This window comes from Haliotis rufescens, unplaced genomic scaffold (assembly GCF_023055435.1).
Source record: "Haliotis rufescens isolate VD_foot unplaced genomic scaffold, xgHalRufe1.0.p SCAF_23, whole genome shotgun sequence".
NCBI classification, from domain to species: domain Eukaryota; kingdom Metazoa; phylum Mollusca; class Gastropoda; order Lepetellida; family Haliotidae; genus Haliotis; species Haliotis rufescens.
The window spans coordinates 1,601,154-1,629,150 of record NW_025963924.1 but is presented as its reverse complement, the minus strand read 5'-3'; the positions used below and the strand labels follow the sequence as shown (position 1 = coordinate 1,629,150).

General features: G+C 41.7%; 1 protein-coding gene across 3 annotated transcripts; it reads right to left on the bottom strand.

Moving 5' to 3' along the window:
- LOC124140150 (alpha-L-fucosidase-like) lies at positions 1-27,396 on the bottom strand. Of its 3 annotated transcripts, XM_048401619.1 has the most exons (9): positions 14,817-15,263; positions 12,306-12,412; positions 11,278-11,408; positions 10,037-10,170; positions 8,855-8,952; positions 7,517-7,649; positions 3,596-3,766; positions 2,074-2,321; positions 1-2,041 (listed from the first exon to the last, which is right to left on the bottom strand). In XM_048401619.1, exons 1-9 carry the CDS (start codon positions 15,167-15,169, stop codon positions 2,034-2,036), a joined length of 1,383 nt encoding a protein of 460 aa, XP_048257576.1. In that variant the 5' UTR covers positions 15,170-15,263; the 3' UTR covers positions 1-2,033. The 3 variants fall into 3 exon arrangements, with proteins under 3 accessions (XP_048257576.1, XP_048257577.1, XP_046363518.2); XM_048401620.1 differs by lacking the exon at positions 14,817-15,263 and adding an exon at positions 26,939-27,396 and having other exon boundaries at positions 1-2,321; XM_046507562.2 differs by lacking the exons at positions 1-2,041; positions 2,074-2,321; positions 3,596-3,766; ... (4 more) ...; positions 12,306-12,412; positions 14,817-15,263 and adding exons at positions 18,028-19,578; positions 20,789-20,959; positions 21,693-21,825; ... (3 more) ...; positions 24,871-24,977; positions 26,939-27,378.
- Between the last annotated feature and the right edge of the window lie 601 nt (positions 27,397-27,997).

The following is a 27,997-nucleotide window of genomic DNA, read 5'->3' as shown; positions in this document are numbered from 1 at the left end:
TATACAGATACAGCTTGTGTAGCCTAGTCATATTTATAATTTTAAAACTTTGCTCAGGGTATCTCCATTTATATATACTCACCGACAAAAGAAACGCGAATACCATACTTGTTGGTTAAAATATGAAGAATTACTCATATTCAAGAGATATAAGATTGGTTCAATGCACAAACTGGTATGTTGTGTGAACCGATGCTCATTAACGCATCACATGTGATGTCATAGATCCATGACTTGAGATGCACCAATTGTCTTGCGCAGGATTAGCATGTAAAGTTTGGAAATCACCACATATCGTGATAAGAATAAGGACACTGGTAACACTTGGCTGATTGTTAGTTTTGTCATTATTTGGTACACATTAAAAACATCTCTTCTTAATGTTCATACTTCTCTAGACTCTATATGTTTCTATGGTTCGCGTTTCTTTTGACAGTGAGTATTATATACTCGTATCGGAAAATAAATAAGACATCAAGCTCACATCAGTGGACAATTATCAGTATCACAGCCATACAAACAGTGGCACTTGAACTAAGGCACATTAGATAAATAGTGCACGACAAACTACCAGTACCATCAAACAAGTACATCTCCCATAAGGTAGCTATTTAAGGCCCAAATAAATTAATTACCAGATTTTCATATCCGAACGCCTCATTACAAGGCAGGGCTCGATTTAAGGAACTTGATTTAATTTGCACCAGGATTTTTACAGGATTTTGATTGGACTTAGTCCGGCCAAATATATAACTCCAGAATTCCAGCCTGGGTGAAAGGGTGGAAACTGGACTTTTATAGTCAGTTAACTCCCTTGCATCGGGAAATTTCTACTAGCCTGCATCAAAGTCTAGTTTTCAGGAAACTATACTGTGATATAGGCTAGTGGACACTCTTGCCTTGGGAAGAGGGAAGTCTTACCACACATCCCTGCTTCATCGGAATCACATCTGTCAACAGTTAGTTTACGAGTCATGAACATTTAGATTAAAATAATCTGAATTTTTTAAAATATGGCTATGCCTCATATTCTTTTCAAATCTGAATAAAACTAAATAATGATTTATTCATTGCAGCCTGCAGAGAAGAGTGAGTGAGTAAGTGAGAGGATGTTTTCTTATATATAATTCCAGTTACATTATGGTGATTTTTAAATATTTAAGTCAGCAGTGAAAACAATCATATTTTTTATTCTAAGCAACTGACAAGAGTCCCTGTTTTGTCACATTGAGTACTACATTTTCTCTTGTTAGGTTTGTTTTATATCCTTAAGTATTTCTTTCCCATTTGTCATGTACAACATCTTTCGAGAAAATTTACAAACAAGAGTCATCAGAAGATGACAAATCCCCCGGCCCCTACACTAGACACTTCAGCCTCAGGTTAATATATACCCGTATATCATTTGGATGAATTTTTTTTCAGTTTTCAATATATGTTCCGGAAACAAAATACGGACGGATGGACAGACAAACCAGATGATGACTATATCCCCCCGCATCATACGCCCGGGGGTATAAAAAGTGACAATTAATGAGGTCAGCAGAGAACCAAAAACTAGGAAACTTACAAGATTGCTAGTTTGTGCATGTTTAGTCTTCTTTAGTGTGTTTTTTAAACTATTCACTTTTCTTCCAAGTATATTTATTATGTGTACCGGTAATATCTTTTGAGAACATTTTAAAAAGTGCTTCTATGATGTAGTTTAAGAACACAAATCTTACCACAATAAATTCTTTTAACAATTGAGTGAGTGAGTATGGTTTTACGCCGCTTTTAGCAATATTCCAGCAATATCACGGCGGGGGACACCAGAAATGGGCTTCACACATTGGTACCCGGGTCTTCGGCATGACGAGCGAACGCTTTAACCACTACGCTACCCAACCGCCCCTCTTTTAACAAAAGGTATGTTTAGCATGTTCAAGTTAAACAAAGAGAATGTTTGGCTTCAACATTCACACTATCAAAAGTCTTGAACAAAACTGAGAAAATGCTACTGAAAAGATGTCCCTGCCATTGTGCTGTAAGTATTACATGGTATGCTATGTGAAGAAGGGCAAGGTTAAATTGCAAGTCCTGTAAATTTGAAGGTCCAGGCCCACTGACATGGAATCTTGTTGAAGGGAATTGGGGGAATCTCGATGTCTATCCCCTTGGGTTCCCGCTTCTGCCAGTTGAAGTTACCAGGGTAACCGAGAAGGGAAACAGTGGTTGCTAGGGAGGTGAGCGGGTCGCCAAGGGAAAGAGTGTCACCTTTTGGCCAATCAAGGACAACAGCATAGACACTGGTTCCGCCATTTTGTTTCTTGGATGTGTACCTGTGACATAAATGAGGGGATTAATTATGGTGGTATGGGTGCGTGTGTACTCCCCAAAGGTCCCAAATCATGTGAGGTTAATGAATGAATGAAGTCATGAAAACTATGTGGATCGGTGGCCTTGTTCTGCATGCTTGACTTATGCGAGTTTCACAGGTTACATGTGGTGTTTCCCTTAAGCAAGAGACTTAGTTAGAAACACGCTTCTGTCCACCCAACAACGTATGGGTACCTGTGAGAAGGTAATGTGACTGTCAACATTCTGAGTGTAATTAAGACTGCCCAAAGAAGAGAGCATGGGCTCTTGTTCCAAATCAAAATTTTGATCCTGTCAATAGAAAACCACATAGAAACGTCCACAACACTATCCTAGTGCAACCTTGATTTTTTCCATTTGCAACTGTCCATTTAAGTTTGTGTTTGAGACAAATAAATCAGATATGCTGCTCTGAAAGCTTTGCTAGGTTGTACCAACAGTCCAAGCATTGACGCTGATCGATTGGCTGATTAGAAAGTTCACCTGACGCGACATCCAATGTAGGATCTTCATACAGATCTTCATATGTTTGTTTGTTTGTTTGTTAAACGCCGCAGAAAAATTCCAGCTTTATGACGGCGGTCTGTAAATAATTGAGTCTGGACCAGACAATCCAGTGATTGATATCATGAGCATCGAACCACGCAATTGGGACACGATGACATGCATCAACCAAGTCAGCGAGTATGACCACCTGAACCCGTTAGATGCCTCTGACGACAAGCATAGTCACCTTTTACGGCAAGCATGGGTTGCTGAAGACCTATTCCAATCTTCACAGGTTTCATGATATGTACTGAACTTGTGACAGGGTAAAACAACTGATTTTAACTTGTTCAACAGGACTTAGATATATCTATATATATATGCCTTAAAATATCACCAATTTGCTAATTACAAACTAGGTGATGTCCTATCATGCCAATTGTCTTGTATACCCTATATTCAAAATGGTTGAAGCTTGTTTTGTTTGTTTGTTGTCTAATGCTGCACTCAGCAATATTCCAGGTACATGACGATGTTCTAAAAATAATCAAATCTGGATCAGACAATCCAGTGATTGACATCATGAACATGATCTATGCAACTGGGATACAACAACATGCATCAACCAAGTCACCAAGCCTGACCACTCGATCCTGTTAGCGCCTATTACAGCAAGCATATACAATATGTACAATGTATAGATACAATATTCCTATGTACCATGACAGTATCCCTGACAGACCACACTCACCACACTCTACTGGTCAGCGTGTCGTTCTGTGACGTCCAGGGCCGGGTGGAGTAGATGGCCTCCCCGTTCACCTTCAGCCAGTCTCCCATTTGCTTCAGGCGCTCCTGGAAGAGCGGGATGATGCGTCCATCTTTGGTGGGGCCGACATTCATCAGCATGTTGCCTCCACAGCTGAAATATCAACATGTCCATGCTTAAAAGATGCTTTTTTTTTGTGAGTGAGTGAACCGCCTCCGTGGTCGTTGCCTCCACAGTGGAAATATCAACATGTCCATGTTTAAAAGATGCTGTTTCTTTGTGAGTGAATGGGCCGCCTTCGAAGGTCTGGGGTTTGATCCCCATCTGCGTCATACCCAAAGATGGTATTTGTTGTTACCCTGCCTGGCGCTCGGTGTGAAGGGGCTATAACAAGGAGTGGTTGGCTTGGAGTCAGCATACTGTGTCTGAGTTGGGTATTCATGTCGGGGTATTCATGTCGTGGTATCTCAGAGGGCTAGCACTATAACATCGGCATTAGTCCATAAAAGTGTCAGGGTATAAAAGAGGAGGAAGACCCAAAGTGAAGCTGGTTGTCGATATTTACCACTTCAAGGAGACATAATTGGGTGGATCCAGGACTGGAAACAGCAACCAGCAGATCCTGGCTTTGCTAAGGGATGTAACCCTACACCCTGCACTTACACATAACTTATGAAACTCACTCTCTGCATTTGTGTACAACACCCTTTAGTTTCATGTAAAAAAAACCATGATGACTGACTGACTGTGATAATGTGTGGGTGGCTTCCTGTACTAGTCCAGACAAATGCTGGTTTTATAGTGCTAACCCACTGAGCTACTACGCCTCAGATTAAAATGGAAATCCCACTCAGACACAGTATACTGACTCCGAGCCGACCAGTCCTTGTTTTAGCCCCTTAATGCCGAGCACAAGGTAAGGTAACAACAAGTACCATCTTTTAACATCTTTTGGTATGATTGGCAGGGGATGGAACTCCGGACATTACGCTCTCCGGGCAGACACTCCATGTAGGTGAAAAGTGGTCTCTGTAATAGATGAAATAGGGAGACCATACAAGGTGAGGTGAAATGGGGTTTAACGTTGCGTCCAAGATTATTGCACTTATATAGCGACGTGCATGCATGTGTGTGTGTGTGTGTGGCTGCTTGAACTAGACTGGACTGATGCTAGTTTCATAGTGCTAGCTCACTGAGATACCATGCCGCAGTTTAACATGAATACCCCACTCAGACACAGTATACGGACTCCGAGCCGACCAGTGTTGTTTTAGCCCCTTAATGCCAAGCGCCAGACAGGGGAACAACAAGTACCATCTTTTAACATCTTTTGGTATGACACGGCCGGGGATCGAACCCCAAACCTTCCACTCTCCGGGCAGACGCTCTACCACTAGACCACGGAGGCGGTCTGGCGACCAGACAAGGATATACATATTTAGATTATAGCATAGCATGTCTCCATGATAAACTACACCACCTCATATTCCAACCAAACATTTGCGCTCTATGTGAATCATACCCATTGACAATTAATATACACAGATGCTTTGAACGGTGATGGGTTTGTCTAATAAAATTAAATTAAAATAAAAGAAAACAAAATATAATAACCTCATTTTTTCCCCGAAGATTTGGATGAAAATCTAATCATTAATTTACTGTGGCATCATCTCAAAATTTGTTGATGGAATAAGAGTATATTATATTATTTAGATTCAAGATACTGATGCTTCAACATCTCATTGTGAGTGAGTTCAATTTTAGGCAAATTTTGGCAATACAGGGGACACCAGAAATGGCTTTCACACATTCACCAAGCCTTGAAGTTCATTGGTATGAAGGGACCGCCTCCGTGGTCTAGTGGTAGAGTGGAAGGTTCGTGGTTCGATCCCCGGCAGCGTCATACCAAAAGATGTTAGGAGATGGTACTTGTTGTTACCCTGTCTGGCGCTTGGCATTAAGGGGCTAAAACAAGGACTGGTCCGCTCGGAGTCAGTATACTGTGTCTGAGTCGGGTATTCATGTTAAACTGCAGCATGGTATCTAAGTGGGAGGGCACTATAAATTGGCATCAGTCAAGACTAGTACAAGCAGACTCACACACACACACACACACACGTACATGCACGTCGCTATATAAGTGCAATCATCTTGAATGCGATGTTAAACCCCATTTCACTGAACCTCACCTCATTGGGATGAACCAACATTTAACCACAAGGCTGCTAAGACCCTGCATGGTTATTAAGGTAACAAAAGTTACCTCCCCTTACACAGAATTTGTCATCTCTGCCAAGGATACAAACATGTGCTACCGGGTAATCTTTTCTCTTTTTTTTAAACATTTAACCCAGTGAAAGCTTCATTCACTACTGACTAATTTTATCCAAGAAATAGCTATATACATTTATTTTGAACTTGTTTTAGTACTTTTTCAATCATCAGCCATAGGGTGTAGTTATTTTGCCTGTTTTTCCCTCTGTCTCTTAACTCTTATTTTTCTGGTTCAGACGCTGCCATGACATAGCCAAGTATGGTGTTAAACAACATCCACTCATTCACTCAAAACTGGTTTGCTTTAACTTCAACTCTTCTGTCAAATCACCTACCGTGACTACTAGAGGGGCGAATTCATTGAAAGACAAAAAAAAAAACAATAAGACACACACAACCACACACACAGACAATCAGACACAGGCAGACAACCACAGACCAATAACCACAAACAGACAACTACACAGACAGACAACCAGACACACAACCAGACACAGACACACAACCGGACAGAGACACACAACCAGACACAGACACACAACCAGACACAGACAGACAACCACACACAGACACACAACAGACACAGACAGACAACCACACACATACAGACAACCAGACACAGACACACAACCAGACACAGACACACAACCAGACACACAAACAATCAGACACAGACACACAACCAGACAAACAACAGACACAGACAGACAGACAACCAGACACAGACAGACAACCAGACACAGACACACAACAGACACAGACAGACAACCAGACACAACCACACAACAGACACAGACAGACAACCAGACAATCAGACACAACCACACAACAGACACAGACAGACAGACAACCAGACACAGAGACACACAACAGACACAGACAGACAACCAGACACAGACAGACAACCAGACACAGACAATCAGACACAACCACACAACCAACCAGACACAGACAGACAACCAGACACAGACAGACAATCAGACACAGACAGACAATCAGACACAGACAGACAACCAGACAACCGGACAGACAACCAGACACACAGACAATCAGACACAGACACACAACCTGACACAGACACACAACAGACACAGACAGACAATCAGACACAGACACACAACAGACACAGACAGACAACCACACACAGACACAGACAGACAACCAGACACAGACACACAACAGACACAGACAGACAACCAGACACAGACACACAACAGACAACCACACACAGACACAGACAGACAGACAACCAGACACAGACACACAACAGACAACCAGATACAGACACACAACCAGACACAGACACACAACCAGACACAGACACACAGACAATCAGACACAGACAGACAACCAGAATAGACAACCACACACAGACAGACAACCACACAGACAGACAACCACACACAGACACAGACAGACAGACAACCAGACACAGACACACAACAGACAACCAGACACAGACACACAACCAGACACAGACACACAACCAGACACAGACACACAGACAATCAGACACAGACAGACAACCAGAATAGACAACCACACACAGACAGACAACCACACAGACAGGCACCCAGACACAGACACAGACAGACAGTCAGACACAGACAAACAACCAGACATTACCTGACAGTGGAGACAAATGTCTCCAGCAGGGATTCAATGGTGAGGAACTGGGTCAGGGTTGTGTTTCGGCGGTACCCCCAGGACTGACTGTCAATCGTCATTGCATTCTCAAACTTCCTGGTCTGCAGTTTGCCTGGAATATCAATATTATCAAAAGTTGATAAAAAAAATTAAAATATAAGATATATAACTTTATTTGTTTGGATCAATTGGTTATGTGTGAAACAATTAATGCTAAGTGCAGAATGTTCGCCATTATCTCAGTGACATACATAGAGGGTGTTCCATGTGTCGAGTGAAATATCATGTTTTTCTCATCGTATGATGGGAGAAAAGGAGACATTATCACTTGTGGCTATTATTCTTGAAAACTACGAGCCTGCTGTTGGAAGCTAAAGAATACATGCTGGACAAGTAACAATGGCGCCTTGCGAAATGGACGGTCTTGACTGACAAATAAAATGAGAAATTTACAGTTTGTAACAAAACATTTTCAAGAGAATAACAAACGGCATGAAGCTATATTAACTCCATATATGACCATCTGTCACCCATGAAGATCTGGGGTAGAATAGGTCTTCAGCAACCCATACGCGCTGTAAAAGGCAACTGTGCTTGTCACAACAGGCGACTAACCGGATCAGGTGGTCAGGCTCGCTGACTTGGTTGATGCATGTTATCGATCCCAATTACATAGATCAATGCCCATGATGTCAATCACTTGATTGTCTGGTCCAGACTCGATTACTTACAGACCGCCGTCATATAGCTGGAATATTGCTGTGTGCAGCGTTAAACAAAGAAAGAAACAAACAAACAATATTTTGCCTTGTCAATGTGGAACTAACATAAAAGAGGAAGTCAACAATTTGTGTACGGGTCAGACACTTACAATAAAGGGAGACAATTTAAGGGGAGGTAACTCTTGCATGACAATAGTTCCGTCAAAGGTGTTATGTTCATAGCAGTGAAATATCAAGTGTTATGTTCACTGCAGTGAAACGTGAAGTATTATGTTCACTGCAGTGAAACATCAAGTGTTGTGTTCACTGCAATGAAAATATCACTTTTCTCAACTTCGGAAAACTCTTTCACATTGAAGTATATTATAAATGTATTTATGTCTGAGCAGACTTTGCTCTCGACAGAGGTATGCAGAGGCCACACTCATAATTATTAACCAGTTAATTGTTAATAATCTGTTAGATTTTTGCACTTCTATATATAAGTTACTCCAATCCACCAGAAATAGTGCAGTTCCACGAATAAAAATCAAATCAAATTATGCCTATGATATTTTCTGATTGTGGTTTGGGCTCCAGGCAGTCGATTGCTTACCTGGATTATACCGGTCTGAGCAGGTGAGAAAGCCGCCATGGTGGCACATGATCCCGTTTCCCCATCTGTCGTTGGTCACCACAGAATCCCGCACTGGGCTGGACAACAGAAATTCAAGCTATATGATGGTGGACTGTAAATAATCGAGTCTTATCCGGAAAATCCAGTGGTTGGTATTGTCAGCAATAGTCCACACTGTCAGGATTGCTACAACATGCTATCAAGCAGGTCACTGAACCTGACAACCCAATCCAAAAGATCACCTCTTACCGCCAGCATAGGTTTCTGGGGACCAATTCTAACCTGACAATAGTGAGTGAGTGAGTTAGGTTTAACGCCGCTTTTAACACTATTCCAGTTATATCACGGCGTGTCAGCTTAATGTGGGAGGAAAGCCCGAAGTGGTGCAGGTCTCGGACGTTTACCATTTCGGTGAAACGCACGAGCACGGGTATGGTGCTGACAAACCTAGAAACATAATCGGGGCGAACCGGGATTCGAACCCACAATCATAGGTTTCTGGCGTGCCCAAGGGACGCAACTCTGCACAGCGAATTGCGGCGCCTTAGACGACTGGGCCACCCGTGCCCCCCAAACCTGACAATAGTGTATCAAGTCTCCATTTTGTTGTGATAAATACCCTGAACCAATTCACCAACACAGCTTTTGTTCAGACACAGACAGACACAGACAAGCAAGCAGACAGTGTCAGTGTCTCCATCCCTCTTATCACTGACGTGTTGCTATATGGCTGAAATAATGCTGATGCGACTTTAAATTATAAATCACTCACACACTATCACTGATGTAGCACAGAATTTCTCTTGCTCATGGATAGGATTGCTATCTACAGCATTTTGTATTTTGTATGAGGGTATTTGTCACAATAGGATAGAGGGAGGTGAGGTGAAGTGGGGTTCAATGTCGGGTTCAAGGTTAATGCAATTATACAGCGATGTTATAGCATAGAGACATAACACACTGGATCATCAAAGATGCTCGAGAAAAGGCAAACTGGTAAAGACAGACACTGTTTCTGTTGGTCTTTAACTCTCCTCTGAATATATATAAAGACCTCCTGCTAACAATCTCAAAATAGAGAATCGGGAAGCCTGACAAGAACAGTGTTTTCAGATTGGCATCATTGTCCCTGCCATTACTCTGGTCTATGTTAGAACTAACCTGTCATTGTACAGCCAGGCAATGAACTCCTTAGATTGCCAGTATGTGTCAGGGGCATCCCAGTCACCGTCAGACCAGATCACCTCGGGCTTGTAGGCGTTCACAATCTCGTACAACTCGGGCATCGTCTTGAACTGGAAAATTCATCGTGGTTGCTGTTTTGAAATGTTTCATTAATGGATAAAGTACTCAACAAAGTAAATAGAAGGCACCAAAAGAGTGAGTCCTTCTGGATCCATTTTTTAATTAGTCTAAATATTTATACATTTTATAGGCAACCCGGATTATTAATTCTAAACTATTGCTTTCTCATTTGGTAATATGTATTCAACAAAAGCACTCCACTATAAACTGCACATTTCTTCGAGGATTATTTGCATTTATCTAACTTAACTTGTGAACACAAAATGATCACCCTACCTTTTCAAAAGTATTGTAGCTGCATTTGTTGAGTGAATATTGTATTTTTATTCTTAGCCCTCAGGTTTTTGTAATTCCCTTCAACATCATCATACAGGACTTACATTAGCTGTAGTAACACTTGCATTAGCTGTAGGAAAACTTACATTAGCTGTAGCAACACTCACATTAGCTGTAGTAATGCTTACATTAACTGTAGCAACACTCACATTAGCTATAGCAATGCTTACATTAACTGTAGCAACACTCACATTAGCTGTTGTAACACTTACATTAGCTATAGCAACACTTATATTAGCTGTAGCAACACTTACATTAGCTATAGCAACTCTTACATTAACTGTAGCAACACTTACATTAGCTGTAGTAACACTTACATTAGCTGAGGCAACACTTACATTAGCTGTAGTAACACTTACATTAGCTATAGCAACACTTACATTAGCTGTAGTAACACTTACATTAGCTGAAGCAACACTTACATTAGCTATAGCAACACTTACACTAGCTGTAGTAACACTTACATTAGCTGTAGTAACACTGACATTAGCTGTAGTAACACTTGCATTACCTGTAGCAAACACTCACATTAGCTGTAGCAACACTTATATTAACATAAACTACTTACATAAACTTTTAGATTTCTAACAGTTTTTAAGATATAACATGCTTGTCCACAAGTCTAAGACTATAAAGTTCAGGAAGGACATTTCCTTGTGGTCCACCATTTTTACCGTTTACTATTAAGTAGATAGTAATTCTGTATCAGATAATTTTTGATAAATTTGGTAAATTCACAAGCACAGAGTTCTAGTACTGACCTTGACAAAGTTGTTGGTGGTGAAGTTGTTGGCCTTGTCTTGGAGATACAGAGGATGGAACCACTCAAACAGGGAGTGGTACAGCCCGAACCTGATCTTGGTCTTCTGTCTGATGGCTGCTGCCAGTTCACCTGAAGTTATTGTCCATGTGTTCAAAATGTGTTTGCAAATCCGAAAATCAATGATAGCAAATTATGGCCTGAAAAGATATGGTTTCATGCAGAAATATTCATTAGCTGTATAGTTTTGGTGGAAAACAAACGCTTTTTGTTTGAGACTTAGTCCTATTGTTTCCATGGGAACAAAACAATTTAAAAAAAATAAAAATTGAAAAATATGAAAAGGCAACAATTGAGCATGTGTTCACTGCACGACTGAAAGCCAGAGTTGTTTGAGGTTAAGTCCAAACTATTTCCATGGAAACAAAACAAAACAAAAAATTTTAAAAGATTTCAAAAAGGCAAAAAAGGCACCAGTTCAGCTGATAAACAAATGCATATGCCAAGTTTCATTGAGAAATGTAGAAAAGTTTTCAAGTTATGGCCCTGAAACAAATCCAACTCTTGTTTGAGACTAAGTCAAAATTGTTGCCACGGAAACATAAGAAAATAAATTTAGAACAATTTAAAAATAGCAAAAGGCACCAGTGAAGCTGATGAGCAATGCATATCCCAAGTTTCATTGAAATACATTGTATACTGAACGTTTTTCAAGATATGGCCCAGACAAGAACACTACCCTTGTGAGACTAAGTCAAAACTGTTTCCATCATGTCCATGGAAACAATATAATTTTGAAAAATTCAAAATAGCAAAAGGCACCAGTTAAGCTGATAAGCAATGCATATAGAAAGTTGTGTTGAAAAACATCGAACAGTTTTCAAGTTATGGTTCAGAATAGGATGGGAACACCGACACCAACCTGAACCAGGTTTAACACAATATGCCTACCCATACACGTCCAGAGTACTTACCATAATAGAATGGAGATATAACACCATGGATAATAGAACATGCACGCTGTCTTACCCACAAGATCCCTGTTGGGTCCGACGTCCATGGAGTTCCAGTTGAAGGAGTACTTGGACGGCCAGTTGGTGAAGCCTTCATGATGCTTGCTGGTCAGCACCACGTATCTGATGACAACATTCAGACACATTACCACATTCAACGTAATAAGCACCCGGCTCTAATAAGGATGATAAGCGCCCATGTCGAGATTTGCTAATATATTGGCTATTGAACAATCCCAATAAGCACCCCTTCCGACCCCTTTTCGCATATAATACGTATTGCTTTCTTCCCCTATTCGCGTATAATATGCACTCGTGTGATATATGCACCCTATTATTGGCAGTTAAATTCTGGAAAAATATATTTGTTGTACATAAACATTTCAGGCTGTCAGCATAAACCATGAAATTTATCTTTCATCTCAAAATTCTCACCAAAATAATATTCTAATAGGAGCCCACTATTTCTAATTGTGAGAGCGCCCTGGGCGCTTATTTCGTCGAATACGGTAACTATGTCAAGAAGGGAAAGGAACGATCTGGGCTTACAAACAGGTTCCATGGACATGTTGGCAGGCAATGTGGACAAAATATTACTTTGTTCAAAACTTGGATATAATTTTTTTAGGTCAGAAATATTTTATTACTGCTTCAATACTGTAAACCTAAGCATTAATCTAGATCCTCTTTGTCACCTCAAGTCATAACCATTAACCATGATAACTATAGTTACAATTGTATAAACATCAATTTGGAAAGTATTAATATTAATTTGGAAATTTTTAGAGACATTTGCTCCTCTTGGGGTCAAATATTCACATCTGAGGTCTAGATACACCTCTAGTGCTGTAGGCATGCATGGTAGGTGGGGACGAAAATAAATCAAATCATATAAGTTTGCCTTTAGGTATGATTAGGTATTTTGTGTCACAGTTTCACTGTGTGTAAACAGGTTCAGCTGTCACATTGTTGATTGCGGCTGTTGGTGGTTTTGTCATGCACCATGTGCACATTGATCCACATAAAATAATCATTACCACACTGGAAGTGACCGTGACCAACATGATTCTACTTCTCCTTGTTTGTCCCCCTATGTATCACCATAATGCCAATCGCCAGGCAGGTAAACAACAAGCACCATCTTTTGACATCTTTTGGGATGATGTGGCTCAGATCGAATCACCGACCTTCCGCTCTCCGGGCAGATGCTCTATCTACTAGACTACGAAAGTGGTCTCTAAATGGAATGAGAGAGTGCTAAGACTTCACAATGATGTCCTCAGATGACGTTCCAACAAACCACAGGAAAAGTAATTGTACAAATACTGTATTCGACGTAATAAGCATCCCGCTCTAATAAGCCCACAGCGATATTTACTCTTATATTGGCTAGTGAACAATCTCAATTAGCACCCCTTCTGATTGATCAATGTACACAAGACCTATTTATTCGTGTATAAAACGCACTCGTGTGTAATATGCACCCTTAATTATGGGCAATTAAATTCTGGAAAAATATGTCGTATAGAAACATTTCAGGCTGTCACTGTCAGCATAAACCACAAAATTTATCTTTCAACTGTTATTTTCACCAAAATAATATTCTAATAAGAGCCCCCTATTTCTTATTTTGAGAGCGCCTGTGCACTTATTACGTCGAATACGGTATGGGTAAACGTAACTTGGTGTGATGATTGCGCTACTGCACAGGTATTTATATCTAGATCTGCTCAAAATCCAATATTCGGCCATTAGTCTTATGCACATGTCAGTAAAAATTCCCAATCCACATTAATGTAGTTATTACCAATGTTATGGTTTTGTATATCACTGACATGAACAGGGCCAATAAAGTTTAAGAGGCATTGATGCTTAGTTTTACATTATATCACTGAATGCAATGTGATAATACCTCCAAATGTAGGAAAATAAACACTTTAACATGTTTAAAACAATACCAATTTTGAAAAAAAATTTTTTTTAAATTTGCCTGCCATGGGCACTAAGTTTAGAATCCTAGATAAGTCCCTACCATATATCCCCCTTGGGAATAAACAAGTTACTTATTACTTATACATTTTTTTATCTAATCCAAATTTATCATCAACAGCAGTGGAAGGGTATCCAGTAGGATGAGATGGTTATGTGACTGTTAACCCCCCTGGATGCCAGAGGGACATATATGTCCTTTTGAAATATAATGCTAATAGAAATGAAATAAAAAAATGTTTGATTACTCCATGCCAATATCAAATGCAACATCGCAAAAGATAGGCAGCTTGGGTTGTATACTCCCCATGGAGATGAGAAGGAAAATCGAGTCTACCGATACATTGACAGGGTCTGGGTTAAAAGGTGTTTGCGCTTTGAGCATGCTTCAACGGATATCAAGATTAAGATTCTTATTGTTATGCTAGGAAGTGATTGTATTGTTTGATTTATATTTATTAGAAGTTGACGGTCGACAAAGTACTAGTATATCAAGACAATAACAAGGATAACAACTTAAATTATTGTAGACACTTACTGCGCTCCGGATGAGTTAAAAATCTCCGCCCATTCCGCTGGGTTGAAGAACTCTGCAGTGAACTGTGCTGCAAAGTCAGCATACGTGAAGTCTGGCCTGTAGTTGTCGTGCATAAACTTCACTGTGTCGTTAGTTTTACCTCCTTTCCAGTCGTTCCAAAACCATTCTGACCGGAAACTCGGAACAGAAAACACGCCCCAGTGAATGAAAATACCTAATTTAGCTTCATCATACCAAGGAGGAAGCGGCCGTGAGTCGATAGATTCCCAGGTAGGAGAATAGTTTTTCAAACCACGCGCGGAGAACACGAATATCAGCAGCGATAAAATAAGCAGTGTTTTATCGGCCGCCATTTTGTTATCATGTGACTTTCAGGGAGGCGTGTCACGCGTGTTTACATTTCTTCCCAGCACGTGACACCGTTCGTCAAGCTCAGCGAAAGGGCTATCACTGTGAGGGGCTTGGTCATTCGTGACCAACTCGTGTTATTCCGGGACAAGCCGGTTACGGAAAGGGGCGAGTGGTGACGAATGGATAGAAACAATTCGACTGTTTCCGACAAATGTTTCAAGACTGCAAGCTCTTGAGGTTGTGCGCAACTGGTGTCCGAAGACAGAACGACTGAGTGAATATTGTTTGACCCCACAGTCGTTGGTTTATTTGTTGTTTAAAATCACACTCAGCAATATTACAGCTATGTGACGGCGGTCTGTAAATGACAGAGTCTGGAACAGACAATCCAGTGATTGATGTCATGATCATCGATCTGCGTAATTGGGTATGACATTTACCAACCAAGCCAGCGAGTCTGGCCACCCGATCACGTTAGTTGCCTTTTACGCCAAGCATGGGTTGCTGAAGACCTATTCTCTACCAGGATATTCACTGAAACCTCACTAACTCACTCTTGCAAAGGGCGGTGTCCAAGCAAATCCACCACCAATAGTAGCATTTCGGGTATATTTTCCCACACCTAGGTGGGGAGGTGAAATCAAGATTGTTGCCCTTATATGGGCGTGTATGTGTGTGTGTGTGTGTGTGTGTGTGTGTGTGTGTGGCTGCTTGTACTAGTCCGGACTTATCGGTATGCCGATGTTATAGTGCTAGCCCACTGAGATACCATGCCGCAGTTTAACACGAATACCTCACTCAGACACAGTATTCTGACTCTGAGCCGACCAGTCCTTGTTTTATCCCCTTAATTAATGCCGAGCGCCAGACATGGTAACAACAAATAAAAATTACCATCTTTTATCGTTTGGTATGACGCAGCCGGGGATCGAACCCCCGACCTCCTGCTTTACGGAGGCGCTCCCCACACCAAGGAAGGAACGCATAGGCTCTGCGATGGACTGCGTTAACCGGTCATATGTCCGCGCCATAATCCAATGTTGCGCCCCTGCCGTAAAAGGCGACAATGCTTGTCGTCAGAGGCGACTAACGGGATCGGGTGGTCAGGCTCGCTGACTTGGTTGATGCATGTCATCGATCCAAAATACGTGGATCGATGCTCATGATATTAATCACTAGATTGTCTGGTCCAGACTCGATTATTTACAGACCGCCGTCATATAGCTGGGATATTGCTGAGTGCGGCGTTTAACAACCAACCAACCAATGTTGCCCCTGTCATTTCACCATAGAGGTCAGTCATCATGTGGTGTACAGCCAATGTTTATATGACGTTGAACTGAGTCAATCAAGTGTCTAGACAAACCAGTGACTGATGCTATGAGCAGCGATGATGAGCAATCAACCAAGTAACCGAGCCAGACCACCCAATACATTACATCGTCTCTTACGACCATCTCAGACTGCTCGTGAGCTTTTTTTACCCAGAATCCCCGCTGGGTGTTGGTATAGAAAACCATTGTTGTTGATAACTTGAGTGAGTATGGTTTTACGCCGCTTTTAGCAAGATTACAAGCAGCAGTATCACGACGGGGTACACCTGAAATTGGCTTAACACATTGTACCCATGCATGTGGGGAATCGAACCTGGGCCTTCGGCATAACGAGCGAAAGCTTTGACCACAATTGTACTCGACCGCCCCTGTTGTAAACACGAACAATGGCATAATACGATGTCAAACAGTCCGCTAGGTCACTACAAGATCCTCACTGGAATCGGCTGCTGAGACAAGCACGGGGTGATGAAGACCTGTTCCGACCAGATGTTACCAGATTTGTTTAGGGGCTTTGATATTTAATGGTATTGGTAGGTGAAAATAAGAAGTCACAATCGACCATCCTCTGAGTAATAACATGGATATAATATTAACACCAGCGTTTTAAACAGCCATATTGTTTGTTTTCAAGAATTAACAATGGACTGAAAAAGATTTTACTGCATGTGTGTCCGTTAACCAAGTGAAAGAAATAAGAATTGTCAGAATAGAATGATTGTGCTATCTGAACTTTCTTCCAATATCTATCTTCGTGTGCGACATCAGGGTTACACTAACATCTTGTCTCTGAAATGAACATATTTTTTTCAGAAAAAAATAGTTGTTAAATTACCTTCTTAATAAAATATGATAATAATGAGCCCAGAGACTCTCTCTTTTTGAGATACTGCAGTAATCTAGACTTGCCCACTATTATAGACTTGCATGGGCTGTATTGGATATATTTGTTTCAGGGTCTGTATTTTAGACTACATCGGGGTCAACGCTTAGATTTACAAGTATCTATGCCGATTATTAAAGGCGACTGCGTGTACAAACAAGGGAACCGCTATCTATTTATAAAAGCTCTGCCCTTTATACCCTAAGGCCAGACAGCACATGTACATCAATATTTGGTAAACCGACTCCATATGCTTGTCCATGAACAAATAACGCACAACAAGAATGTAACTTTTATTGATATAAAACATTACGTGTAAACATTGTACATCAATGTATATATGAGGACAACAGGACATGATACAAAAAATATATGACATAACCTTACGTGTTATCACCATAACAACAAACCCCCTTATCATAACTCACAAATGCATTGCATAATGGTCAAATTCGCAATCTATTTGAGTGTGTGAGTGTGTGAGTGTGTGAGTGCGAGAGTTGGGTTTAACGCCGCTTTTAACAGTATTCCAGTTATGTCGTGGCGTGTCAGCCAAATGTGGGAGGAATGCCCGAAGTGAAGTAGGTCTCAGACGTTTACCACTTCCGTTCGATACCAGCACGGGTATGGTGCTGACAAATCTGGAAACATAATCGGGGTGAGCCGGGATTCGAACCCACAATCATAGGTTTCTGGCGTGCCCAAGGGATACAACTCTGCACAGAGAATCGCGGCGCCTCAGACGACTAGGCCACCCGTGCCCCCCAATCTATTTGAGTGTTCATTGCATGACTCTTTCCTTAATCTCTTGCGCGTTGCTTGGGAAAACATTAAAATTAGGGTCGCGCGTCAATACATGTGTGAGTTAAGGCTGAATTAAAAATACTCAGCGGTAGTAAAAAGGTTGTAAAATAGCAAATGCAATACCAACCAACAATAACCAAAAATAAAATATCATTTACCGTGCAAATCGCATTGTGCGCCTAATGTTTGCAGGGTTCGAACCCACATACGAGTGATAGCTTTAGAGGTAAGCGACACGTCCTGATCAGTGTGTGCTCCACAAAGAAACACGGAATTAATAAGCATGCGCACTTTACCATAGTCTGAACAAGGAACCTTACAGTTCTTGGGAATTCCTTGCAACACCAAATACGTAATGTACAGCATTTTACCGCCGTATATCTATGATTATAAGAGCCAACGCCAGTCAAACCCCAAGTGCGTTCATATAAAACCAATAACACATACTCTTGCATATATGAGTAAGTAAATGTTGTTTAAAACCCCGATCAGAAATACCCCAGCTGTAAATGCCACCAAGTAACGACGACACAGAGCCTGACCACCCGATCCGACCACCATTGAGGTTCTGGGGACTTATTCTAACCCGGACGCTCCCACATGTCATACTGTACATGACACGTTATATCAAGTGCGAAATCAATATTTGTAAGAACCGTTCGTTAAATGCTCATTAATCTCAACTTAAGATTAGATATGAAGACATACAGTCATCCATCTTAAGGGACAACCATTGAATATCTTGAGGGAGCTTGGATTTTTGTCAGACATAGAATAGTTGTACGGCCACTGCTTCAAGACACACAATTATTGTCTGAGAAAGTAGTAGCTGAACAATTATTTTTGTCAAATAATTTTTTGTTAAGCGAATATTTTACTATTTTATTTAAAATATTTTCCCAACATTTTCTAATAATATTTTTCCATAAAAATCCTTTCTCTTTCAGCCCCGCCAAGAATTTCAAATGGTCTGTTCCGAAAAGACTTCCGGCCGTATCCCCCATCCAAAAGTTTACATATAACGTGTTTCTTCCAACCATATATGATTTTGAGAGGGGAAGGGGGGTGTTCGGACGGAAGTCTTACCGGTGTTGTTTACGTGGATATTTCCACTGATAACAGACTCCAAATAATCTAATTTTGAAGATGAGTAAGCCTGAATGCGTATGCCCACTGACTCTTGACCTCGTAGAAAGGAATATCGGCAATGTGGATGACCATTCCGCCCGTAGCGCCACGGCTCCAGGACAGTCCTTTATTGTTACCTAGCAGCATTACCTGGGTCTGTGGGCTGGGGTTGGGTGCCCCTAGGGTAATGTTGCCGATGGTGATGTCGCGGGTGTAGATGGCGTACACGTCCATGCCGGTCGCGCTCTTGCTGCTTGTGTACCTGTTGGAGAAAAACAAAGCAGACCACTCAGTGAATGTTGTTTTACGCCTGTTAGCAATTCTAGCTACATTACGACGGGAAAATAATCGAGTCGGCCCGCATGCACAAATCGACTGCAGTCAGGACTGTTGTATGCCTCTGTTATTGCTTCGGAGTCGTTGCCAGGATTGCTCTGTTCAAGAACGTTTGCCCTCTGTATGACTGCGACCTGTGTTTAATTGCGTCCAGCTGAAGGACACCTGTGACTGACATCATAGTCCAACACTGTCAGTGTACAGCGTTTGTTTGTTTGTTGTTTAACGCCACACGCAGCAATATTACAGCTATATGACGGTGGTCTGTCAATAATCGAGTCTGGACCAGACAATCCAGTGATTGACATCATGAGCATCGATCCACGCAATCGGGATACGATGACATGCATCAACCAGGTCAGCAAGTCTGACCAGCCGATCCCGTTAGTCGCCTCTTACGACAAGCGTTGCACACATTGTGACCATCAGAGCCTCATTCTAATCGGTTCATATAGGACAAGCATGGAGTGCTGGGTGCCTATGTTCACTCGGAAATGGATACAGAATTATCATAAAGCGCGCGCTCGCGTTAAGAAACGATTTGAAACACGTTAACGTTCTCGTGTATTCTCGTGTAAGGTATAATTTTCGTTTCTTTGGTAACGCTGTCAGAGAAGTAGGTATGATTCTTATCATCATGCCATCACATCGGAACTTTCAACTGTCACGTGAGTTGGTGAATTTGAGGTTTGGGGTTGAGACTGTCCGCCCAATTGATCGAGCAACAGTTGGTTGGTTTGTTGATAAACTCAGCAATATTCCTGCTATATGACGGCGGTCTGTAAATAATCGAGTCTGGACCAGACAATCCAGTGATTGATATCATGAGCATCGATCCAGGCAATTGGGATACGACATGCATCAACAGTCAGCAAGCCTGACCACCCGATCCGGTTAGTCGCCTCTTACGACAAGCACAGTCGCCTTTTACGGCAAGCATGGGTTGCTGAAGACTTATTCTACCCCGGATCTTCACGGGTCAGCTCTAAGTGAGTGAGTGACACAACAAAGGGACGCAACGCCGCACAGAAAATTACAGCGCCTTAGATTTCTAGGCACCCTGTAGCTATTAATCACCATATTAATTATTCACTGAATATTCGACAGCTGCTGTAAGTTGCAAGGTCCGTTCTCACCATATAAATTTGTTGACGGTGTCGTTCTGATGAGTCCAGGGTCTGGTGGAGTAGATGGCGTCACCGTTCAGCCTCAACCACTGCCCCATCTGCCGCAGTCGTTCCTCGAAGATAGGCGCTATCTTTCCGTACTTCGTGGGGCCAACATTCATCAACATATTCCCACCACAGCTGTAAGGTAAACATCCCCATATGATTTCTATCACGTACCAATGTTCATCCTCATGTAAATGTTGTAAAGTTTGTTTGTTTGTTGTTTAACGCCGCACACAGCAATATTCCAGCTATATGACGGCGGTCTGTATATAATCATGTCTAAACCAGACAATCCAGTGATTGACATCATGAGCCTCGATTTACGTAATTGGGATATGATGACATGCATCAACCAAGCCTGACCATCCCATCCCGTTAGTCGCCTCTAAAGACGAGCAAAGTCGCCTTTTACGGCAAGAAAGGGTTGCTGTCAAAGACCTATTCTACCCCGGATCTTCAAGGGTAATGTTGTAAAGAATATATTTAGGCCCAACTTTTTTTGTGGGGTTACGGGTTTTGATGGTCTAAAATATGGTAGGTTGGCCGAAAACAAATAAAAATAGAAAAGCATTGTACAAGATTTTGTGATCACTTTAAAGTTTGATTTGGATAAGTAGGTGATGAAAAAAAACCTTCATCGATTTTTAGGTCGTAAACAAACCAAAAGATGTAAGGCCTTATTAACTTTGTTTTTTTATGACCAGCATATGTTCAATCTGTGATATAGTGTCAAATAGTGCCGAATTGTTTATCAGATCAGAGTCGAGACTTTAGGGTAAGGTGTTAACATACCAGCAATCCTTCACTGCGCTGGCAAAGGAACACCAAGTTAAAAAAAACCAAAGATCCAACGTTAAGTTCTCCTCACCTGACAGTTTCTACAAACGTCTGGATCAGCCTCTGAATCGACAGGTAGTCGCTGAGCTTCGCCTCGCGCCGGAACCCCCAAGACCTGGAGTCAATGGTCATGGCGTTCTCAAACTTGTGGGGCTGGAGCTTACCTGCCACACATCAGTGTTCCCAGTGAGTGAGTGAGTGATTGAGATAGGATTAACACAACCGAACCAGTATCACGGCGTGTCAGCACCAAGTAGTAGGACACCCCGAAGTGTGAAACCCTTGACGCTGACAAACCTAGAAACATTATCAGGGCGAACCGGGATTCGCACCAACGCGTGTGTGTGTGTATATGTGTATATGGGTGGGTGGGGGGTATCGAGTTGTTCCAGATGATGATTGAAAAAAAATACACTTCAGACTGATGAAAAAATAAATCACCGTTGATAGAAAGCTCATGGTTATGAATATCTGGTTGTGCAGCTGTCGCTGAAAAAGATTCTAGTCTCCATACAAAACCACAGTCAGGGTAACACGGGGCATTCTGTAAAATTTTGTTTTCGAATACGTTTTGTTTACTTCGTACACAGAGTGTCTCTTTCCCCTGACTGTAAGGATAGTCGGATATTATGGTTATAGTTAATGTAGTGTCATTGTAATCTCCTAGTCGTTGACCGGAAGTACTGACCTGGGTTGTAGCGGTCACGACAGGTGTAGAAGTCGCCATGTTTACACTTGATCCCAGCTCCCCATCTGTCATTGGTCACCACAGTGTCCTTGACGGGGCTGCAAGGACAGAGAAACAATCAATACACAATCCAACAGTCAATACACAATCCAACAGTCAATACACAATCCAACAGTCAATACACAATCCAACAGTCAATTCACAATCCAACAGTCAATACACGATACAACAATCAATACACGATACAACAATCAATACATAATACAACAATCAATACACAATACTACAGTCACTACACAATGCAACAGTCAATACACAATACAACAATCAATACACAATACAACAATCAATACTAAGTCAGTACATATATGTATTCAACACGCATTCTGCCATAACTTTGGAAAATACTCGATTCTGATTGGTCAGTTTCAAATTTCAACAACTACCTCTGATTGAAACACTGATTTGACGGCCAAATCAATCACCGTGGAAGCTTATATTCAAAGAAAGACGTGACTTCTGGTTCAATCATTGTTGGCAGTATTGTTGCCATACATTTGGGCAGAAAGTCTGACCACCTCATCCTGTTAGTCGCCTCTTACGACAAGCATGGGTTTGTGCGTATAAGACCTATTCTAAACCGCATATCACGTGTCTTTACCACTGGGAACAGTTTATGGAGCTTATAAAAAGTAGTTCCTGCTCATTCATGACCAACTCGTGTCATTCGAGTGGTGACGAATGGTTTCTGCTACGTTCCCTCATTACATATTTATCGAATGCTGACCACCCGATCCTGTCAGTCGCCTCTTACCACAAGCATGGGTTGCTGAAGACCAATTCTGACCCGGAATCTACACGGTTACAACCATATATAAATGAAACATTGGAGAACAGTAGGCGTTGTATAATTCCTATACTAACCTGTCGTTGTACAGCCAGGCCAGGAAGTGGGTTGAGTTCCAATATGAATCAGGGGCCTCCCAGTCCCCGTCAGACCACACAACCTCCGGCTTGTACCGCTGGACTATCTCTAACAGCTCAGGCATCGTCTTGCTCTGGAACCATGGCAACGAAATGCACGGGGTTAGTACACATTCTGAATATCATGACAGCTGTTTTCTCCAAAAAAAAACTAATAACAGTCACTGAAACATTAAAAAGAGCTAGAGATAGTGTAATACAGAAAAAATATTATTCACGCAGTTGACTTGAACACGTTGTAAAAAGGAACCACGGAACAAGTAAGGATATTTTCAATATGCCCGCCATGAGGGTCGGTAGTAAAACGGATAGACATTAGTGGCCTTTTCATTGACACTATCGGTATTTGAGTATAAGATCTTTTTCTAATAAGATTGATCGTTAAGTAACTCACAGCTACGAAGTCGTTGGTCTTGAACCTGGATGCCTTGTCTTTGAGGAAGAGAGGATGGAACCACTCAAACAAGGAATGGTACAGACCAAAGCGGACAGCGGTGTTGTTGCGGATTGCCATACCGAGCTCACCTGAAGAGAAAACAATCAGTTGAAGTTGTTTTACGCCGTAGTCAGCAATATTCGGACTAAACTGCTAGGCAAAAGAAAGTATACACACATATTTGATCGTAGCTAAAAATAAAACAAACAAAATATGGTTATTCGACGGTGAAATGTTTTATACGGGTATCATGGTTGTGTTTTGGACCTTAACTTTGTCTTGTTTCGGCAACTGTTTTCAGCCGAGTAACGGTCTGATGACGTTTGTAATTGTTTTTGTCAAATTAAGTTTTCAAGAGTAAACTTTCTTTTGTCAGGTAGTGTATATCAAGACAACATGTAACTCAGGAAATCTGGGCCAGGAAAGCATTGATTGATAGCAAGAGCAATGACCCACGCCTATTAAGGATACGACACGCTATTTGCAAGGTAACACTAGGTTATGTAGTCGGCATGTATGCCACGCATAGGACACTGGAGACCCATATTCTTCAGAATTTATAAATTCTACACAAAAGCCTGATAAACTAGATTTCTTGTTACTCATGACGCAACCGACTCTCCAATTGCCCTGATCCTTTTTATTTTTTAACCACTGTTTTCAACTCAAATTTCGTTTTACACCGGATTCCGATTTTTCCGCATGTCTTGATTTTAGTCTTCGCAGGGGAAGCAAGCCGTGGCCAACATGACCACCGAACCATCTGTTCATACTTCGAGCCGTAAGGACGCGGCCAAGAGAGATGACACAATACATAGGTTTACAATACATGTACATTTGTTAGCCTCTGAAGACAAGAAACACAATTGTCTTCCCTTCCCAGTCATGAGAAACATAATATTTATCTGACTGGCGTGACACCCATCACGGCCACAATATACCCATCTTCTCTTGTGAAAACCAATTGGTGCCGGACATGTCTCTGTGATTTGCCGTCGGATAAGACACCCACTTATGTCCACCATCTGTATCTTTTCTCACAGGACATGGATGACGTTGGTATGGTGTTCATATAAAAAAGTATTGATAGCAGATCCATACCCACAAGATCCCTGTTGGGTCCATTGTCCATGGAGTTCCAGTTGAAGGAGTACTTGGACGGCCAGTTGGTGAAGCCTTCATGATGCTTGCTGGTCAACACAACGTATCTGAAGCAGAAAGCGAGTGAATGAATATTGTTTTAACTGAAGTCAGCGGGAAGGAGAGGACGTGGATTTTTGGAGACATGGTATTTTTTCAATCAGATCTTCAAAACATATCATTCTTTGTCCCCAAAAGGAGGAAACAAAAACCCTTCAGGGAACCTCAACATATCATTCTTCAGAGCAACAAGCATGATTGTCTATTTTTCCACGAAGATTTCAAAGATCGTCATATAAGTCTTGCTTAAATGTTGTTTGATCAGGGTTAAAACATTCGAGAAGCTTTCAAAAAGATTTATTGTATACATGTGGCGGACTTTTCTAAATTTGACGCCTCACTGACAAAACTTATGCAATTACCAAGTTTGACTTGTGCCATATATTCCCAAGTTTTTCGTTGTATTCATGTGCTGCATCACATAAGCTCACATCAGCGACACATGTTGCAGTTACCATAAGCGAGACGTAGCCGTTTTGTGCATTATGCACTGCAGCAGAAAGATCCGGGGTAGAATCCGGGGTCTTGCCGTAAAAGGCGACTACGCTTGTTGTAAGAGGCGACTAATGAGTGAGTGAGTGATTTGGGTTTAACGCCGCTTTTAACAGTATTCCAGTTATATCGCGGCGTGTCAGCTTAATGTGGGAGGAAAGCCCAAAGTGATGCAGGTCCTAGACGTTTACCACTTCGGTGAAACCCACGAGCACGGGTATGGTGCTGACAAACCTAGAAACATAATCGGGGCGAACCGGGATTCGAACCCACAATCATAGGTTTCTGGCGTGCCCAAGGGACGCAGCTCTGCACAGCGAATCGCGGCGCCTTAGACGACTGGGCCACCCGTGCCCCCAGGCGACTAATGGGACCGGGTGGTCAGGCTCGCTAACTTGGTTGATGCAATTGACTAGTTTTGACTATTTATCGGCTTACAAACGCAAATTATGCCCGACTGAATTAATTGCATTCATCCAGCATTTTTTTTTTTAAGCTGTCGATAATTTAATTCGCCCATTGCTGTTGTGTCTGTTTATTGTTTAACAGTCAGAAATATTCTTGTGACGTCACGGCGGCATGTAAATAATGGAGTCTGCAAACAAGTGATTGATATTATGAGCAACGTCCCATGTAGACGGGGCACGGTGACAGGCAATCAACCAAGTTACCGAATCTGACCACCCAATCAACCTAGTCATGCGTATCTATACGTCCATGTATGTGTGCGTGTGGACGCTTGTGTATATGTGAATGTCTCTGTATGCTTACCAATCACTGTCGGGTACATATGCATGTACTATTATCTTTAAACATCCCTATTTATGTTTTATTTTTTTGTTTTAAAATATTATTTATTCAGTGTTTTCATACGTTTTCTCGATTGTATTTAAACTTCTGTTTTATGCTGTATTGTGAAATGTCTTTTACATGCGAGACTTAAACATCCCAACACACCCTGACCCATGGCCCCATGGGGCGCGCCCCACCGTGTTTGTTTGTTTGTTGTTAAACGCCGCACTCAGCCATATTCTACCTAATATGACGCCTATCTGTAAAAAACGAGTCAGGACAAGATAGCCCAGTGACTGACATCATGAATATCGATCTACGCAATTGGGATACGATAACATGCATCAACCAAGTCAGCAAGCCTGGCCACCAGAACCCGTTAGTCGCCTCTTACGACAAGCATGAGTTGCTGAAGATCAAGTAACGCAAAGACGAAGCCAAGTTCGAAAGTACTCATACATATTCATTCAAGTGCATCGTACACGTCACGTGAATCTATGAATCTCTCAAAAACTGTCATATAATATATTATATATATCAAACGCACAGTCAGCTGAGGTTCCTGTTAACAACACAATTATGCATTATTGATCATCAACGAGCAATTTAATAACATACTCAAAACATACGTTTATTGTTACAACCCCGTGCCCAGTGTCCGTGTTTACCTTCAATATGTACTTACTTTGCACCGGAAGCTTGAATAATGTCTGCCCACTCCGCAGGATCGAAAAACTCGGTTGTAAATCCCCGAGCAAAATCTGCATAAGTGAAATCTGGTCTGAAATTGTCCTCCATGTATTGAACAACATTCTTCACCTTTGACCCCTTCCACTGATACCAGAACCACTCGTTGTTGTAGCTGGGCACGGAAAATACCCCCCAGTGAATAAAAATACCTAGTTTGGCCTCGTCATACCACACCGGGAGGGGCCGGGTGTCCAGCGACGCCCACGTTGGGTCATAGCGACCCCAGCTACCCGATATAACAAGGAGGAAGATTGCCACCACCCCGAACACCGCCATGACTCAAGCTATTTGTGTCCCGAACAGTGTAAAGATATTTTCTGAAGCGTTGTGACTCTAGCCGTGTGACTGCATGCTTCGGCAATTGCAGACGATACCCGAGGTCTCGTGATGTTTTTGTCACGTGGTGTCTCATTGTTTGTTTAACAGATGGTGACACGCATATTTTTGTCAAAGTTAGGAAATCACAGTTTGTTGTCTTTCATACAATCGTTAATCGGATATTATTCATATAACTGTGTGGTATGATGCAATCCTTCTGCCTTAAGTGTTGTTATACAAGCTTAGTGCCTTCTGCGAGCGTCAGGTTTCGCTTCGCTTTTGGCAATGTTCTATCACGGCGACACCTTGCGGCGGTTACCGCAAACCTCATCGGTACATCGTAGAATATCGGGGTTTTCCTGTATGTCATGGGGTAGCGGCATATTAAATTTATTTCTTTGTTGTTTAACGCCGTACCCCAACTAAATGAAGGTGGTCTGTTTGTATTTTTGTTTGTAGCAGCAATATTCAAGCTATAATGACGACGATCTGTAAATAATCGAGTCTGGACAAGACAATCCAGTGATTGACATCATGAGCATTTGGGATACGATGACATGCATCAACCAAGTCAGCGACAGTGACCACTCGAATCTTGTTAGTCGCCTCTTACGACAAGCATGGGTTGCTGAAGACCAAATGTGGTCTGTAAATGATCAATTCTGAACCAGTCAGA

Coding starts and splice junctions, on each gene's coding strand:
- LOC124140150 (XM_048401619.1), bottom strand. CDS start 15,169: ATGGCGGCCGATAAAACACTGCTTATTTTATCGCTGCTGATATTCGTG. Junction 11,409..12,305: donor ACCCAACAGGGATCTTGTGG/GTAAGACAGCGT, acceptor CAATAACTTCAG/GTGAACTGGCAGCAGCCATC. Junction 7,650..8,854: donor CTCAGACCGGTATAATCCAG/GTAAGCAATCGA, acceptor TTGATATTCCAG/GCAAACTGCAGACCAGGAAG.